Genomic DNA, 19,742 nt, shown 5'->3' with positions numbered 1-19,742 from the left:
AGGAGCTTTCCCACACATAGCTTCCAGCTCTCAGGGTTAAACCTTGAGTGAAGCCACTTCTAATTACACTCGCAGCATGAGGATAGCAGCCCCTCCCCTCTGCTTTTGGTTTTTCCTTTTGTGCAGGTTCACACTGCATGCCTCCATGTTTTCCTTCTAGCCAATTGGGGGAGGGGGAGAGATAATGTGTGTGATTGGGAGCCCCGTGGGGAGGAACACAATGTTGCCTTCAAAACCTCGTGTCCCAGACTGGGCGCATTTGTATTCACTAACAGATTTCTTCCCTCTTTTCCGACACATGCATGGTGTGCTTTACATCAGTTTGTTGGTAAAATCTCTTTTTTAACCAGTGAAAACCTCAAGCAAGCAGACTAATATTGTTCCAAAATGTTAACTTGAACATACACAGAGGCTTTGTAACTAGTAGTTTCAAAGAGTTTGCTTCCTCCGCTCTTCACATCTAGGCAAGGCAGTTCTATTTGCATTCCTAAGAAGTGCTTTCCTCTTGTCATGTTAATGATTATTAATCATTTGAATGACTTATTCATTAATCATTTGAATGACTTATTAATTATTCTAATGACTAGAAACTCTAGCCAGTGTCTCTTCCTGGCATTTGCTGCAGTGTTTAAGAAAAACTTGCTTAAAACCAGGATTTTAAAAACCCGGAAATACATCAAGAAGATTGGGAAGACACATGGAAGACAAAGACATTTGGAAGACAAAGACATTTGGAAGACAAATGGAAGACAATTGGAAGACAAAGCCCGATTTGTGTATGGGTTACTTCCAAAGATCTCAAATAGACTTCGGGGTAAGTCTGGAGATTTATAACAGCCCTGTGTGGAAACGCTCCAGGGGGCATCAGGACATTGGTGGGGGATGTCCTGAAGGGCACACTCTCAGGTGCTGCCCCTGTTTCTTCACCTGTGCTGGGTTGGTATCCTTTGAAATGGCCCAAAGTTGTATTTCAATCATGTGTGAAGGGGTAGTTCAGACAAACTGTCCTCACACAATTATGAAGTTTAGAATGGCACACCAGGAGGGGGATCTGGATGTGCCTGCTCACATCTCTAACCTGGGTGGGATCGACTGGATACATAATCCAAACTGGTCTAGGGACTACTCTCTTTGGGGACAGAAGGAAAGTGAAATTATATGCATTACATAGCTTAATATTAGGCCTGTACAGTCATATTGGTTGGTCTAACAGACATCATGTTTAGACTCAGCTCCTGATGGCATCAGCTTAGCACCAGCAACCCTACTGACCACTACAGGGGCAGAGACAGCCAGTAAAAACATTTCCTTTCTGACCATGCTATCTCTACTCTAATTCCCCCTTTTGTTAATCCATTTAACTGATAGTGGGCCACTGTGTGAAACAGGATGCTGGACTAGATAGGCCTTGGGCCTGATACAGTAAGGCTATTTGTTTGTTCTTATCAATAAACTGGGTGTTGTTTCATAAATGGGGTTGCACACATTATACGAGATTAATGTACATTTTTCAAACCTACTGTATTTTCTAGTATACATTATAGAATAATCTATATTTTGTAACCTAAACCTGCTTTAGGGGGTGGGATTAATCCCCCCCCCCGCAATTACAGATGGATAAACAGATGGATGGAAAACTCCACTGAACAGAGTGTTGGCTGCATGTCATTCTCTGACTAACACAAAAAAAATTTCATATGGAATAAACCAGCAGACTCATGTGATGCTATTTACTAAATTTCATCACAATGGAGATAATTTTGTTGCCAATGTTTTAGAAGTCTAACTTCTTGCAGGACCACCAGCACACCTCAGATTAGTAATTCCTATTAAGGAAAAAGGTTTGTTTTTAAAAAAAAAAAACAAAAAACCCTGGTGCATTAGGATTTGGAACTGGCATATCTATATTCATGGAAATCCCACATGTTCTGCTACATCAAAAATCTTTGCAAGTTGCAACATTTGTTCTCAGAAAATGCACTAGAAATCTCTTTTTTTAAAAATGACATAATTAGTTTAATAGCCAGCCACAGGGCATCCTCCTCAAATGAGAATTTATTTTCTGCCAATGTATAAACTTGCTTCCAGATGCAGATCTCCCTTGCTGGACAGGGATGTTGGTGTTTTCTGTGGATCATTTTTTAACATGTGGTATAAAAATAGGGTAATTTAAGACTCCCAAAATCCAAAGGGATACAGCAGATCAACATATTCTTGTTAGCTCTAAGTGTAGTCAACAGAAAATGAGTAGTACAAATCAAGCTAGCCTCATCAACTTCCGGACAGGCACAGACAGACCACCATTACTTTGTGGATATTTTAACATCCTGGTAGTGAGCATAGCAGGTTAAGAGCCAACAATAGCTCCAGGAGTCACATAACTACACAGAAAAGCAAATATAATAAATTCCACAGAACTGCCATATTTTCTCATCCTGTTCCTATAATGGGTGTTTGTTTGTTTTTCATTATTATTATTTTTAAAAGAAACTCATTGTTGTGTTTCAGTTCACATTCCCTATTCTACTTTCTTGGCAATCCCCAGCATTGTTTAGCTATAACAACATATAAACAGCTATCAAAGTCATTAAGTAGCTGCATTGTTTTAATGACTCATACAAATAACTACACTAGATATGTCCAACAGCTTTGACATATAGGAACATAGGAAACTGCCATATACTGGGTCAGACCATTGGTCTATCTAGCTCAGTATTGTCTTCACAGACTGGTAGCGGCTTCTGCAAGGTTGCAGGCAGGAATCTCTCTCAGCCCTATCTTGGAGAAGCCAGGGAGGGAACTTGAAACCTTCTGCTCTTCCCAGAGGGGCTTCATCCCCTGAGGGGAATATCTTGCAGTGCTCACACATCAAGTCTCCCATTCAGATGCAACCAGGGCTACCACAAGACCAGCTCTCCTGTCAGTCAAGCCATTTATATTGAAGTGTGAGCAAAACTTGTTGAATATACTTTCCACAGTTGTTTCATTTTTATATTTCTTTGTGACAATCAGTGTAAAATAAATATGTATGCTCAATATTTATATTTTGAATAAATTAGAAGAACTATAACCAACAAACTAAATAACTATGTTGAATAGTTCTTCAGTTCTCTGACAAAGCGCCTCCTCATCACAAGATTGATCGGGTCAGCTTGTCTCGACTTCTGTGTCCTCCTCGTTCCTTGTGCTCTTTCTTGAAACCTGCTGGAAGAGAAAAAGGCATGTCATTTATTTTAAAGTGTGAGCAATACCACATTCTTCTGTTAGAATATTAGAAGTTCATTGAGGATGAATTCTTTGATCTCTTGGTAATTTTCACAGCTGTTTCATCTCATCTTGACTGGTTGACATCCTGGCAAAATCACCCAACAGAAGCCCTATTGAAATTGAATAGTCCTTTAGAGTAACCATCTAACTATGGGGTACTATTGAGGAACTTAGTCTGATTGTCAGCCATAACAATACATATTTTGTATAGATTCTTCGGTGTTCTGCTGAAGAGCCTCATCATAGCAGGCATTAGTCTTGTTCCTCCCACACAGGCCTCTTGGGAGGAGAAAACGTTCCAAAATCGCCACTCCAGCATGGAGGCCATTGCAAATTGGCACCAACTCTGTTTCTTCTGGCCAAACATGCCACAAAGGGTTGCTGAGTAGACAGAATGCAGCACACATGAAGAGTGTCCTGTTCAAGGCAATCCAGCTTGACAAGGCTGTTGGGAGAATGAAGAAGCCTGAAGCTTCTAACATGCCTGAAGCGTGTTCCATTCCAGCCAGCCACAGAATCAGAGATCATGGTGCCTTCCACAGCTGTTGGGAGAACAAAGAAGACTGATGGCCTACTGGATTGACAGCATTCTGGGCGGTGAGGTACATAGACCTTGGTTTGGCTATCTTGTGCCTTGTCATTGGCTCTTTTCATTCCTTCGTGGCTTGTGTGTCGCTGGCTGCCTCTTTTAGTTCTTCCTTGAGACATTTTTCCTACTTTCTTGGCTTGTGTGTTGTTGACATATCCAGTGGGATGTTTCACTTCATTAAACAGCAGACCTCCATCCCATCACAATCTGTGTTTTTAAAATTTCTTCCATTTCAAAAATAGCTCATCATGTGACGTATAGGGACTGGTGTTCAAAAAACAAGTCTCAAGCCTCTCTGAGCCCATGGAGCTAGTTGGACAGTTCTCTGGATCCCAGCCACTGTGTCCTAGCCTGATTGAAAATAGCCTCCAGTAATAGTCAACTTAGTCAGAAAGGAACTTAGTCAGAACTCAACACCATTCTGAATTAACACCTGTTCACAGGATGATTAAGATTAAGACAGTACATCTCTCTTTTTACTCTCTTGTGATTCCATAAAGTGGTGAGCCAAAACTACTCACCACTTTTCAGGCACATTTTCAGCAGCAATGAAAAACAACTTCTATTTTCAATGGTCTTTCAGCAATTCTTGCACCAGTGTTTGCCTGTTTGTTTATACTGCACACACTCTCTTTTTCTGGATGGGGCTTCGTTTTCCCTTAGTGGTGTTATCATGTACCCCAATTTTGTTGGCTATGGAGTGATGATGTTACCTTCTTCACTGAGTGATCCTCACTTGGCTGTAATTAAGGAATCCAACAAGAATTGCTCTCATGTTTAGCTTACTTAATTTTTGCTCAGTCATATCCCCTGATTAGCAATGTAGTAACATGACATCATCCTACACACTTCTGACTGGCTGGAATCACCCATGTTACTAATCCAAAGAAGGAAAAATAAGCAGTTGTCAGGGGCGGGGAAAATGCTTGGAAGCAGCAACAGATATAAGAACATAAGAACATATGAGAAATAATACCACCAAACAGGATCAGAAATGGTGTATATTCATACAGTCAAAGCATTTTCAGGAAATGTTACCCCCTTAAATTCACTATTTTCACCTTGAGAATCAAACTGGAAAATATTCAGCACTTCTCTGCTATTTATATTGGCGTTGATGTCCACCACACTCTCCTGTATAAATTAACTACTTACTGGCCAGGATCCAGAGAGCAACTTTAGGCATGCTCAATCAAGGGTTTTTGCCTAGTGGGATTTTGCACTCTTTTCTTTTCAACACCACATCCCATCCCGTGTTACACTAAGCAGAGAAAGGCATGTTGAAAGCCTCCTTTGGTTGGCAGAATACTCCTGACACTCCTTGCATCCTGGCCACTATTTACACAACAACCCCTTTAAGACCGGACCCTAGGGATATACAAGACTTTTTACAGAAAGTTATTCCACTCATTTAACTTAAGTCATTTTTCATTTAATTACTTATTTGGGGAAATTACATTTGTTTCATTACTTATTTTCTCATTTCATGCATTTCCCCATTTTCTAGGGAGCTTAAATCCCTCTAGCCTGAATTAGCTCTGAATGAAAAACAAATAAATTACTCATTCATAATCCATTGGTTATTTAATCTGGAGCTTTGGTTACTTTTGTTGGAACAAATAAAAATAAACCAAATGGCCCCATTTGGTTCATTAAAAAAAAAAAATCTTTCTGGAGTGAATGGAGACAACTAATTAACATATGAGGACCTGAGCCCGGAGACCCAACCAGAAATCTCAGGGGAAATATTGGTAAATTCCTTGAAAATGGTCTGTCCTCATAGGTCCTCGGTTCACAGCAAACCTGAAACATTGGTTTCACTGCAGTTCTGGTTTCACACAACCACACAAACTCATAAAACTATCCCAACAGAAGTCCTAGTCACATGTTATGTTCCTCACATGTACTGTCTGTGACATGTATGTATGTACAGATCTGTACACACATATAGTTCTTCACACATTATGTTCAACATGTCTACATTAGTATGGTATACTTCCTATCTGCACTACATTTTGAGAGAGGTCTACTTCCTTTAGGTTATTACCTTTAAAGCCCTGAACGGCTTAGGCCCGAGTTACCTCAGAGAGCGCCTTCTTCTGCGTGATCCCCACCGCACATTAAGGTCATCTGAGGAGGTTCGTCTCCAGTTACCACCAGCTCGTCTGGTGGTGACTCAGAGGTGGACCTTCTCTATAGCTGCTCCGGGGCTGTGGAATGCACTCCCTGCGGAAATCCGCAATTTGAATTCTCTGTTAGCCTTCAGGAGAGCCCTTAAAACGTATTTGTTTGGCCTGGCTTTCCAGGGTTTTTTAATTGGTTTTAATATTTTAACCCAATTTCAGGGGGTTTAATCACTGTAATTGTTTAATTGTTGTTTTAAAATGTTTTTAAATTGTTAATTGTTGTTATATTGTGTTTAATTTGTTTTAACTCTTTACTGTTTTAGTGGTTTGTTTTAATTGTAAACCACCCTGAGCCCTTCTGGAAGGGCGGTATATATATATATATATATATTCTGGCACACTTTTAATATGAATGCATGTACAGTCATTCCCAGAAAGCCATGAAATTTGTACAGACACCTATATGCATGTACAGGTGGACCTCGTTATCTGCAGATTCCATATCCACAGATTCGTGTATCCATGGTTGGGAAAAGACACCTGACCTCAGCATATGTGGCAGAAGGAAAACACATGCCAACCTCATGTATCTGTGGGTTGGAGGTAACTGGAAATGACTGTGGTGGTCATTTCCGCCTGCCATTTTCTTCAACGGAGCCACAAAATAGCTCCTATCTTTGTGAAAAAAATGGAGGGGGGGGATGCCAATTTTCAGCCAATTTGGAGCCACAGCTCAACTCGGGGAGCTTCACCCAACGAAGAAGCTCCACTGCATGAAATTTGACAAATTTTTGGCCAACCGGAAACCTAACCCCCGTGATCCCATAGGTTCCCTTAACTCAATATTCATGGTTTCCGTATCTGTGGCTACAGCCCAGAATGGAACCCCCACATATATTGAGGCACACCTGTACAATGTAATATCTGAACAGGACTAAAGTATTCTAAAATTATACAAATTGGGCTTTTATCTGATTATTGGACTGATTTGATACCCATCCCTAATATTAGATAACTGCGTTTTTTGTACTAAAACAGGATGCCTTCAGAGTTGATCAATGTATTAATTATTTTAAAATACACAGGCTGACATTCAGCCTAGCACTGCACTGCAGTGCCTGACATCCAGACTAAAGTTGCAGGGTCATGTGAAGAGTGATTTCAGTGAGCTCCTCTTCCCTCTGAAGCCCACTGTATCTCCCAAAAATATGTCCCTGAGAGCTGCCTGACCCACAGGGATGTATTTTCAGGAAGCACACTGGGCTTCAGAAGGTAGAGGAAATAATCAAAAATTCCTCCTCCCATCTTGCATAGTTTTAGTCTAAATGTAAAACACTGCTGCTCCAACACAGTGTTAGTCTAGGTGTCAGGCACTGTCTAAGGATTCCTACCCCTACCCCCCTGTCTACTAATAAAACTGAAATGTTAAAGATGGAAGCTAATATGAATGTACTTGTAACATAATTTCTTCAGAACTGACTCTTTATACACTCTTCCAAGTCCCCTGTGTGACATTCAGGAACTCAAGAATTTCTGGCCAGTACAATATTATTCATTTAGTTGGCCACCGGGTACAAATTGTGTGCTATATCACCATAGGCAATCTAGGTTCAAGTGCCTGGAAAGCAAAGTAGAGAGAAGCTACGCCCACTCCTAGCCTTCCTGTAAGACCTTTGTGGCTCCCACAGCCATCAGCAGGTTTTAACCTTGAATCCTTTGAGTAGCTATGACTCACAATGAGAAACAAGTTTGGATTTACATAAAGGTACACTGATTAAAACTAAAAGGACAGCAATCTAAGCTGTGATACAGCAATGTTTTGGTATGCTACCTGAAAGCATTTAATTAATTTTGGAGAAACTTTTGCCAATAGCTTGGACTCAAAGATGTGCTAACAGAACTCTGCTAGTGCAACTGTCCTGCTCACCCACTGCAGCTCCCCCCCCCACCAAAGCTGCTCCTAATGGTTGTGGAGGGGGGTATCTATTCTCTAGAACAGCATGAAATGTGGTTCAGGGGGTTACAGTGAAAGGGGGAAATGGGAAGAAATCAAAAGGGTCACATTCACATTGCAAGCCAGAAATGTCTTCTGCTCCACAAATAGATCCAAATACATATATTCAAAACCTAATATTAAATTACTCTCATTGTATATAAATCAAGACACAAGGCAAGGCTACCTATTAGCAACCTGTTTGTAATTTCTCTGAAGCTTTTCAAAATATACATTAGTGTATGGTATTAGTGGTAATATGAGAACATGGATTAAGTTTATATTTAGTATGGCACTCATTACTGGGATCAGTATTGACCAGATCCCAGTAATGATTGAATTGTGTGTTCGATCATCGGGGACCTTAGACTGTATCAAGTTGATATATCAGTATCGGCTTGAAAACATAAGGGTGCTGGTAGGGGTACACATACCTTTCATGATGATCCAGCATTTCCTAAAGAAAGCAACTGCTCAGACAGCAGCTGCAGCAATTCAAATCTCTCCCTTTCCCTCCATCATCTCTCCCTACAATGTCATGACATTGTGTGCTTTTCCTGATGCATTACTTGTGCGGGGGGCAGCCACAACCTATAAGTTACAAGGCATGGCCATTTTTGCCACTTTCTTCAGGAAAGGTAAGCCCCTGATCTTCCAGTATGTTCAAATCTATTTTTGACATCGGGGACATTTTCCATTGGAACCATTTCCAGCAAAAAAAAAAAAAAAAAAGCTTCAATATGGCTTGCATGGAACAGGAACGGATTATCTGGCTGATTTGCTACACAGCCCTAATATTAGATGATGTACTATGTGTCCCCAAATATAGCTATAGAGTTCAGCAAATGAACTTTTGCATACAATGTTAGCATGTGATAAAGATGACAGAAGTGCTAATTAATTTGGAAAATATGTCTCCCCAAAATGTCAAATTGTCATTTTAATTGGGAAAGCAACCTATCAGTTATCTTGTAATACATATTGATAAACATTACAACAGTTAACAGTTATCCTTGCTAACTTGGCAAAGAGGCAACTTTTAATGTGGTGATTCTCTTTAAATAGCAGGGGGAGAGTAACTGGCCCTATCCATCCCCAGCACAGTACCTCCAGTGACTGTTGCTGATGTCTGTTGTTTCTTTTTAGATTGTGAGCCCTTTGGGGACAGGGTTCCATTTTGTTTATCTTATTTATTTGTTATTTCTCTGTGTGAACCGCCCTGAGCCATTTTTGGAAGGGCAGTATAGAAATCGAATAAATAAATAAATAAATTGATTACTCTTCTGACTGATGAAAATATGCAATTTGAGGGAATCTGAATATCTCTTTTTGAAAAACTAAATGCCATTAAATGAATAGCTTCCCCCCAATCTATTTTTTTAATCTTAAAATGTTCCAGTTAGGATGTTTGCTAAAACATTCTGCAGATCACAAAACTTGTAAACTGACATCAAGATTTATATGAAATCATTTTTAAAAAAAACAACATGTACATAGTAAAGTTATATATGATTTCTTCTGGGAGCAAGTGGGAAATGGCAGACCAAATGTTTTTATTATACTACACAAGCAAGTTATTGTGGTTATTAGCAAGAAGAAAAATAGTTACTCCTCATATGAACACGACAGTCATAAATTGCAATTACAAGATTTAATATGGATAAAGAAGATATTTATGAAGTTTTGATATGAACTGTATAATCAAAAATAAAGATATTAGCAAATGTTATCAGCCTTAGAATCTTTATTCAACTATGAATTACATAATCTTGGTGAAGACTTATGAGAATACACAAAATGGATAAAGATTTTTCCCCCCAACAATGTTGTGTTTTATAGTGAATTAGTTAATAAGATTACCTTTTCTCTTCAATATTTCCAATATCAGGCATTTCTTTCTGTATCTATGGTTTTGCGTATCCGCAATTGGGCATTAGAGATGCAGTTTCATTATATGGAGGTAGAAAAATAAACAAAATTCATCTATCTGTGGTATTGAGTGGCTAGAAATGATCTGGAAATGAATTCCAATTTCATTTCTAGCCACTATTTTCCAGCAGAGAGCCATTTTGTGACTCTTAAAAAATTTTGTTGGGGGGGTGAATATTCTACCATTTTCAGGGTTTGGGGGGCATAGCTGGAGACCTGGAGAATAAAGTATTGTACATTTCTTCTCTTATTTCTGCCCCCCTCCTTTTTTGGCCTTTGTTGTTGTTGTTGTTGTTGTTGTTGTTGTTAGGAACCTAAACCCCACAACTCCCATTGACTCAAGGTTTCGTTATTCATGGTTTCCATATTCGCACCTATAAGTGAGAATGGAACCCGCTGTCATAAATCTGTCAGACTAGACAGACGGAGTGTAAAACAGGCAGGCAGAGGTATAACAGCAAAGTTTTACAGAAAGGAATTCTCCAAACCAGGGTCAATCCGAGTCAATCCAATCAATCCAACAGAGTCCAAAGCAAAATCCATGGGCAAGGCCAACACAATCCAAGGTCCAAACACGGTCAAGGTAATACATGAACACAGCCGATTAGCTCACAGGAAATTGACACTGCTATCAGCAGGGTAGCTGTGGTACAGTCTTAAATAGGCTGACCCCCAGTGCTGTTAATCAAGGGTTCCTGAGTCAGCAGCTTGGCCTGTAGTTCTGCGCATGCGGCTCCTTAACTCTTGCTGTCTCTTGGACCGACGCCTCTCCACAGCTGAGACCAGTCGTGCCTCATCCACAAGAGCTGCCTCACCAGGCTCTAACTCATCTTCAACTCCCTGTGTGTCAGATCCACTCTCCTTTGCAACTTATGGTCCTTGCCATCCTTCCTCTGCTGTCAATTCCGTCCCCAACGCCAAGTCCTCCTTGGAGTCTTCCAGCATGCTCATGACACCCCTATGAATAACAAGGTCCACCTGCACTGGGCATTTGCTGGAGGCTGTTGCTCAAAAAGTCTACAGTCAGCCACTGAGGCCTTTGCCCTGCCCAGTAGGGGTGTGCATGAACTGTTCAATCCCAAATTGGGTTACCTAGAACCGGGCCAATTTGACAGTTCGATCATGAACTGGACCAGAGGAAGTCCAGGCTGCAAGCTAACCGAACCCAGTCCATGGTGGACTGGTTCAGGATTGAGGGGCTATGCTTGTAAAGGGGAATCCAGTGAGGATTCCCTTTTACAAGCAAAGAGGAGGGGGGATCCTTGAAAACACCAGCCGGGGCGGTGGCAGAGGGCACCTTTAAAAATAGATTAAGGTTCTTACCAGCCTGATGGCTGCCTCCCCTCAAAGCTCCCCTGGTACAGCCCAAGCACATGGTGCTCCCTTCAGCAACCCACCTGCATGATGGCAGCATGGTTCTGGACCCCACTGGGGTGCATCCACAGAGGCCAGAATTTGCTGCTGCTGTGCAGGTGGGTTGCTGGAGGGAGCACCATGCACTTGGGCTGCGCCATGGGGGCTTCGAGGGCCAGGGTATGTAAGAACCATGATCTACTTTTAAAGGTGTCCTCTTGCCACCACTACCCCGGCCACTCTTCAGAAGACTTTTAAAAGATTTCCTCAACCATTTGCTTGTAAAGGGGAATCCTCACTGGATTCCTCTTTACAAGCACAGCCCCTTGATCCACTGAACCGGTTTAGTCAAATGCACTGGACCAGCCAGTCAGTTCAACCGAACTGGTTCAAATTGGAACTGAACCGCAAATTTCGGTTCAAGCGCACCCCTACAGCCCAGTGCCCATCTCCATGTGACAGCAGGTGTGTGTGGCTCTTTTGTCTAAGGGCAAAGCCACTCCATTGCTGCCTTTTCTCACCACCACCCATCTGTAAATGAAAGCATCCCACCAAAGCCGCTGCATTATCATGAGAACCTCTAGAGGACATGCCCATTTGCAGATGGAGGTCCAGGAGACAGCACCATTGAGATTTTCTTGGTAAGTAGATTCACTTCTCATGCCTTCCCCATCTGCAAATGGGAATGTCCCCTAGGGACCCCTGCAGGGGCCTCTAGAGGAAGGCCATTCACAGGTTGGAGGATGCTTGGAAGAGACTATGATAGGGTGACTCATTTGGCTGAGCAAGCCCCTCTGCTGTAATCTCTAATCCTGTTTATCCACAAATGGGCTTCCTCCAGAGCCCCCTGGATCATCATAGGGGCTTCTGGAGAAAGCCCACTTATGGAAGTGGAGGGCTCGAAGAGATTATGGCATAATGACTTATATGGTCAAGCAAGTTGCTCTGTCATAATCCCCCCGTCAAAGGGGGGGATTCCCCAAATGCTTTCTATCCCTGGAAGAGGGGACCATGGTGCTGAAATACTGAGCAACTGCAAAGGCCTAGAGCCAACCTGTAGTTACGTCTTTCTAACGTAGGAAAATGAGCAACAGGCAGGAATGAAAAGCAAGATCCAAAATCTATTGTATTTTATTAAACTCGTGTGGACAGGCATAAATCATATGTTGTGAAAGAGGGAAAAGGTTTACAAATTAAAATAATGGATGTTTGTTACTTACTATTTTCCAAAAGTTTTTTTCTCTCTCAAATGCTTAGAATATCAGGAAAGGAAATTTTAAAGATGGCCACAAAATGGAATTTAGGAGTATGAAAAAATTCCAAAATATACAGCATTAATGTTGTAAAGGTTGGTCTTGTGCCTGTTCTAAAATTAATGGTAGTGCCATTAATCTATGGTGGTGATGTGAAAGAAACAAAATACTTATGGAAAATGGACAGGGAAACCATCAGATGAAGGTACATCCACCTGTATACCCTACTCGATTCTTCCTGAATTATGTACAAAAATGTTTATAGGGACCCGTGTAATGTGCTCTGCCTGCAGTTAGACTGAATTTTGCCAAATTTTGGAAGGCAAATCTTGCAAAGGAGAAAAATGAACTGTTATTTATTCTGGGAAACTTTAAGGATTATCACTGTTGCCAGAGTTTGTTTTGAATTCAGCTGTACAACATAATGGCAGAATTTTGCATTATCAACATTCAGTTTGAGGTTCTGAATGCGATCTGATCAATTTTAGGAGCATACCCCCTGCCCTTTGTGCACTATTGGTGTTTTTATGCATAGATACTTTCTGAATTTTACTACATACAAAATTCTGCATCCATAAGCCACAGCTAAATTTCCATGCAATTTTTACAAGTCAATCCACAAATCAATTAAACCTATGCAGACTAATCTAGGAGTAAATCTCTTTGAATTCTAAGAGTAAACATCTGTAAGATTGTGCTGCATGTCAGAGTACTTGAACTTAAGCCAACTTATTTCTGTTGATTTCAATGAAAGAAAAAGAGGCCCACATCCTGCGCAGCAGTAGGTGAGCGGAAGGAGAGCTGAGCAGTTGCAGGGAGCCTTCACCGTACCTGCAATGAGGACCTACAATGAGGGTTTTCCCCACTGCTGAGCATGAGAGTGGTAGACTTCTGATCTCATGCAACAGCCATATTTTTTGCTCACAATGACCTGATGTATCAATCCAGGGCATTGGCAGTGTGGGGGGGAGGAGCATGGCCACCACCACAAAAACAGAGGCCCCCACTAGCAGCTACCAATGCCTTAGACCAATGAAGTGTCTGGGGCATTATGGTGGGGTCGAGGGAGCTCATGGCTGCTCCCAGAGGTGAGGTGGCTGGTAAAAGGAGCTCTGTGCTCCTTTTCAGTTTTAAAAGAAGAGAAGAAGGGGGAAAGCCCCATACTTTGCCATGCTGCAAAACAGACCCCTATTTTAAAACCAAACAAAGCAATGAAAAACAGTTGCTACTCATGAAATTAATAGTGGCCACAATGAACCAGCATTTTGAGCCAAGTTCTAAACAGCAAAACAACAACAAATAAAACAATAACTGGGGGCGGTGGGGAGGAGAGAGATTGCACACTACTAGGGTACATTTTCAGCTACATAGGTTTTAATTCAGATAAAGGAAACAAACTTATTCCTTACTTACTACTTATGAAGTTCTTTAACTGTGCAAACACAACCTCATTATTGTCCAGCAGTTCAGGACTCTGCTGTGTAGTCCTATGTAGATTAAATACTTGAAGCATGCATACTATAAGTCATTACAAAATACAGAGGGAGAGCAGTCTTTGTATGAATATGTTTGGAAAATATTCTAGACTCGAAATTGTGGTCCAAAGGATCCCCTGTCCACCAGGGCTTTTGCACCTCTTGCCCATTTCAGCTCCTGTTCCTGCCCCTGCACTCAAATGTGTCTCCTGAAGTTCTAGGGAATCTCTAAAACCGGATTTAACACCATACAAGGGGATACAATCAGAAAGAAAAACAAGCAACTGTCCCTCTGATTACATGGAAGTGAGAGTTCCTTGGATCCCTGTGAGTGCAAGTGACTGTTTTTGCATGTCACGATTTATCACAGCCTCAAGTCACTTTCTCAACATCAATCAACCATACTAACTTAGACATACTATTTTTAACAGAACTATTCCAAAAGGCACCAGGCAGCAAGCTGTATACAACACATCTTAATTACTGACATTGCAAGCATTCAAACAGGGGTACTCACAAATCTTTCCCTATGTGGAAAGGGAAATGCCAGATGTTCAAGCTGGTTTCAGAAAAGGCTGAGGAACAAGAGTTGTCATTGCTGATGCACGCTGGATAATTGAGAAAGCCAAAGAATACTAAAAAGAAGTCAATATGTGCTTTATTGACGACAGAAAAGCCTTTGATTGCATCGACCATGTTGTTGTGGAATGTCCTTAGGAAAATGGGTGTCCCAGAACGTCTCATTGTTCTCATGAGAAACCTATACACAGGACAGGAAGCCACAGTCCAGATGGAACATGGTGAAACAGACTGGTTCCAGATCGGCAAAGGAGTAAGACAAGGCTGTATATTTTCTCTTTATTTATTCAACTTATATGCTGAACATATACTGAGAGAAGCTGGATTGGAAGAAGATGAGTGTGGTTTTCAAGTTGGAGAAAGAAACATCAATAACCTGCGCTATGCTCATGACACCACTCTGATAGCTGAGAATGTGGATGATCTGCAAGCTCTAGTAATGAAAATGAAGGAGCACAGTGAAAAAATGGGACAATGACTAAATGTAAAGAAGACTAAACTAATGACTACAGCTATAGTTATCCAGCCTCAGAATTGAGAATGAAGACATTGAAGAGATGGATAGCTTCTGCCTTTTTAGGATCAACCATTAACAGTAAAAGATCCAGCAGTCAAGAAATACGCCACAGACCAGCACTTGGTAGGGTTGCAATGAAGGCCTTGGAAAAGATATTTACATGCTGTGACATGTCTATCTACAAAGATTAGAATCGTTCGGACAATGGTTTTTCCTGTGACACTCTGTGGATGTGAAAGCTGGACCTTGAAGAAGCAAAGATAGAAAAAGCATTGACGCTTTTGAAATATGGTGCTGGAGAAGACTTTTGAGGATACCATGGACAGCTAGGAAAACAAACAAATGCATCATAGAACAAATCAATCCAGAATTTTCACTCGAGGCACAAATGACCAGGGTCAAACTATCATACTTCAGGCACATTATGTGAAAACCCAGCTCCCTTGAGAAGTCCATAATGCTGGGAAAAGTTGAAGGAAAGAGAAGAGGACAACCAGCAGCAAGGTGGATGGACTCGATTATGACAGCAATGAAGGCACCACTGCGAGACCTTAAAGGCCAAGTTGAAGACAGATCATCCTGGAGAGAATCTATGTGTTCATTAAGAGTCAACACCAACTTGACGGAACTTAATCAAATCACTCATTCACTCACAAATCAATCATACCTGTTCAAATGCTTGTGAGGAAATGCTTGTGAGGAAAACTGAGATGCATACAGGTCTGCTCACAGCCTACCTAGAGTTGCTTGGTTGCAGACACTTGCCCCAATCAAAAATCCTGAGACAAACAAGCACAGCAGAAGATTGCATACAAGCTTTTCTGCTTGAGTTCTCATAGAAGAGCACCAGATTCAATCATTATAGCCTTTCATTTTTCTCTCCATCTGCCTCATAGGAAACCAAATTTTGGACAAGCTTCTGAATGGACAGGTCTTCATAGAGGACAGGTCTATCAATGACTACTAGACTGAGGGCTATAGGCCACCTCCAGCCTCAGAGGCAAGATGCCTCTAAATACCCAGTTGTAGGGGAGCAACAGCAGGAGAGAGGGTATGCACATACCTCTTGCCTGTGGGCTCCCAGTGGCATCTGTTGGGCCACTGTGTGAAACAGGTTGCTGGACTAGATGGGCCTTGAGCCTGATCCAGCAGGGCTTTCATGTTTTGAGGGAAGTTTAAATATGGATTTAGGACACCCAATTTTAATAAAATTGACAGATGCCACATAGCCATCATGCTTGGCTGTAGCTAAGCTACAAATAGAATGCAGCACCTCCACACTTAACCGTCTGCTCTAACAAATGTAAATTTCCTCTAATTACTGCTAAATCAACATTCAGTTTGTATGCATTTACTTACCTCATTAACCTGTGTTCAATTTCATAGTGGCTGCATTGTATTTTACAGCTCAGTGTTCTAATTGAAGTGACTGGATTCCCCACATCCCCAATAAAACATGGTGATCTACAATAGACAATTCACTGCTGAAGCTAACCTTGAGAATAAGAGAGCTCTTTCAGGACTGTGTTCCTTCTTGCATGTCGTTGCAGCTGGACCAGACACAACTAAAGGGCAACACTATAGTATTTTTTGTTAATACATGGCAAATAGATACTAGAATAAACGATGCATCAAAGATATTTGAGGCAGATTAGCTCAGGATTTATTTGTTTGTCTCAAGAGATGACAAAGTGAATTTCTCAATGCAGACACATTACTCTGCTGTTGCAGGTGGGAACTGAACATTCTTAAGGCCTGGGGCAAGGTATTGGAATGTTATAATGAGTGAAAACATGGCTGGATTTTGTTCTCTGTCAAGATGACAAAAGGAAACAATGGTTGTGTATGGAAGCATGGTAAACCAGCCCAATGTCAGACAAGAAATCTTCACTCCTAACAGGCATGAAAGGAAATTATAGTGCTGTCTCGTTTACTGAATAAACTACAGAACTGATGCTAAGAGTAAAATGGAGAAAGATGAAAACACAGCCTAGGAAAGAAAGCATATGCTTTTAAAAGGATATTCTTAGTGGTATTTTTTTAAAAACAACGTTGAATTCTCCTACCAGGAAAATATTTTGTCTTTTTGAAAAGGAGATTGATGGTCGTGCTTCCTTGATAGCTGCTCAAATACGCTAATTTTCCTTCAGTGAATAAGCTTAAAACTACCCATGTCAACTTCTCCATGCTGTAGCTGAGCAAAAATTGGCACTGCCAGCCATGCACAAGAAAGGGGTGGACCTCCTACCTTGCATGCAGGACGGGGCCTTTTTAGTTGTTGCCCCCAGACTCTGGAATGCTCTCCGCTCCTTTTATATTATTGTTCCTATTGCTGCTGATTTGTATCTTGTATGGTTCTATGGCATTTTTAAAAAAATCTTTTTAATCAGATCTGTATTTTCATATTCTACCTGATATTTTAATTGTGTAATTCTTGTAGTCTAATTTTTGTGTAAACCACCTTGAGGTTGTTTTAATGAAAAGCAGTATAGAAATTTAACAATAAAATAGATAGATAGATACAGGTGAAACTCGGAAAATTAGAATATCGTGCAAAAGTCCATTAATTTCAGTAATGCAAATTAAAAGGTGAAACTGATAAATGAGACAGATGCATTACATGCAAAGCGAGATAAGTCAAGCCTTAATTTGTTATAATTGTGATGATCATGGCGTACAGCTCATGAAAACCCCAAATCCACAATCTCAGAAAATTAGAATATTACATGGAACCAATAAGACAAGGATTGAAGAATAGAACAATATCGGACCTCTGAAAAGTATAAGCATGCATATGTATTCAGTACTTGGTTTGGGCCCCTTTTGCATCAATTACTGCCTCAATGCGGCGTGGCATGGATGCTATCAACCGGTGGCACTGATGAGGTATTATGGAAGACCAGGATGCTTCATTAGCGGCCTTCAGCAATTCTGCATTGTTTGGTCTCATGTCTCTCATCCTTCTCTTGGCAATGCCCCATAGATTCTCTATGGGGTCAGGTCAGGTGAGTTTGCTGGCCAATCAAGCACAGTACACTGTATACTTTTCAGAGGTCCGATATTGTTCTATTCTTCAATCCTTGTCTTCTTGGTTCCATGTAATATTCTAATTTTCTGAGATTGTGGATTTGGGGTTTTCATGAGCTGTACGCCATGATCATCACAATTATAACAAATTAAGGCTTGACATCTCGCTTTGCATGTAATGTGTCTGTCTCATATATCAGTTTCACCTTTTAATTTGCATTACTGAAATTAATGGACTTTTGCACGATATTCTAATTTTCCGAGTTTCACCTGTAGATAGATAGATAGATAGATAGATAAGTAAATGAAATACTTCTACAGCTGTTGCTGCTGCTAATTAAAAAAGGCGGTGGGCTTGGTTGGAATGAAGGCAAATATGCATAACACTTGTCACCAGAATTAAATTTACATCTGCTACTGATGACCCAGTGGGTGGGTTTGGGACTCCAGGTGCGTTATAAATAACAATCACATCAACATGTCATAAGAACATAAGAACAGACCTGCTGGATCAGGCCCAAGGCCCATCTAGTCCAGCATCCTGTTTCGCACAGTGGCCCACCAGATGCCGCTGGAAGCCACAGACAGGAGTTGAGGGCGTGCCCTCTCTCTTGCCATTACTCCCCTGCAACTGGTACTCAGAGGTATCCTGCCTTTGAGGCTGGAGGTGGCCCATAGCCCTCCGACTAGACCTCTCCTCCATGAAGTCATCCAAACCCCTCTTAAAGCCATCCAGGTTCACCACATCCTGTGGCAGAGAGTTCCACAAGTGGATCATGCATTGTGTGAAAAAGTACTTCCGTTTGTTGTTCCTAGACCTCCTGGCAATCAATTTCATGGAGTGACCCCTGGTTCTAGTGTTGTGTGAGAGGGAAAAGAATTCCTCTCTCTCCACCTTCTCCACACCATGCATGATTTTATAGACCTCTATCATGTCTCCCCGCAGTCGTCTTTTTTCTAAACTAAAAAGCCCCAGGTGTTGTAGTCTTGCCTCATAAGAAAGGTACTCTAGGCCCCTGATCATCTTGGTTGCCCTCTTCTGTACCTTCTCCAGTTCAACAATGTCCTTTTTAAGATGTGGTGACCAGAATTGTACGCAGTACTCCAATTGTGGTTGCACCATAGTTTTGTATAAGGGCATTATAATATTAGCCGTTTTATTTTCAATCCCCCTGCTAATGATCCCTAGCGTGGAATTGGCTTTTTCACAGCTGCCGCACATTGAGTCGACACTTTCAACGAGCTGTCAACCACAACCCCAAGATCCCTTTCCTGGTCCGTCACCGACAGCTCAGATCCCATCAGCATATACTTGAAGTTTGGGTTTTTCGACCCAATGTGCATCACTTTACACTTGCTAACATTGAACCGCATTTGCCATTTTGTCACCCACTCCCCCAGTTTGGAGAGATCCTTTTGGAGCTGCTCACAATCCGTTTTGGATTTCACTACCCAGAAGAGTTTGGTATCATCTACGAATCTGGCCACATCGCTTGCTGGCTCACTCCCAGCAGGGCCTGTTCTTCTAGGTGCTTTACAATTTGATCCTTGAGGATGCTTTCCATCAATTTGCCTGGAACAGACGTTAGGCTAACCGGCCTGTAATTTCCCGGATCGCCCCTGGATCTCTTTTT

General features: G+C 41.3%; 1 protein-coding gene across 1 annotated transcript in view; it reads right to left on the bottom strand.

Moving 5' to 3' along the window:
* Positions 1 to 2,885: 2,885 nt before the first annotated feature.
* METTL15 (methyltransferase like 15) overlaps positions 2,886 to 19,742 on the bottom strand; it is a 185,818-nt gene continuing 168,961 nt past the window's right edge. Inside the window, exon 6 of the mRNA XM_053282842.1 lies at positions 2,886 to 3,204. Within this exon, the coding sequence (XP_053138817.1) occupies positions 3,131 to 3,204 (74 nt within the window). The 3' untranslated portion in view covers positions 2,886 to 3,130. The remainder of the gene's footprint in view (positions 3,205 to 19,742) is intronic.

This window comes from Hemicordylus capensis, chromosome 1 (assembly GCF_027244095.1).
Source record: "Hemicordylus capensis ecotype Gifberg chromosome 1, rHemCap1.1.pri, whole genome shotgun sequence".
Classification (NCBI taxonomy): domain Eukaryota; kingdom Metazoa; phylum Chordata; class Lepidosauria; order Squamata; family Cordylidae; genus Hemicordylus; species Hemicordylus capensis.
This window is presented reverse-complemented; position numbering and strand designations above follow the sequence as displayed.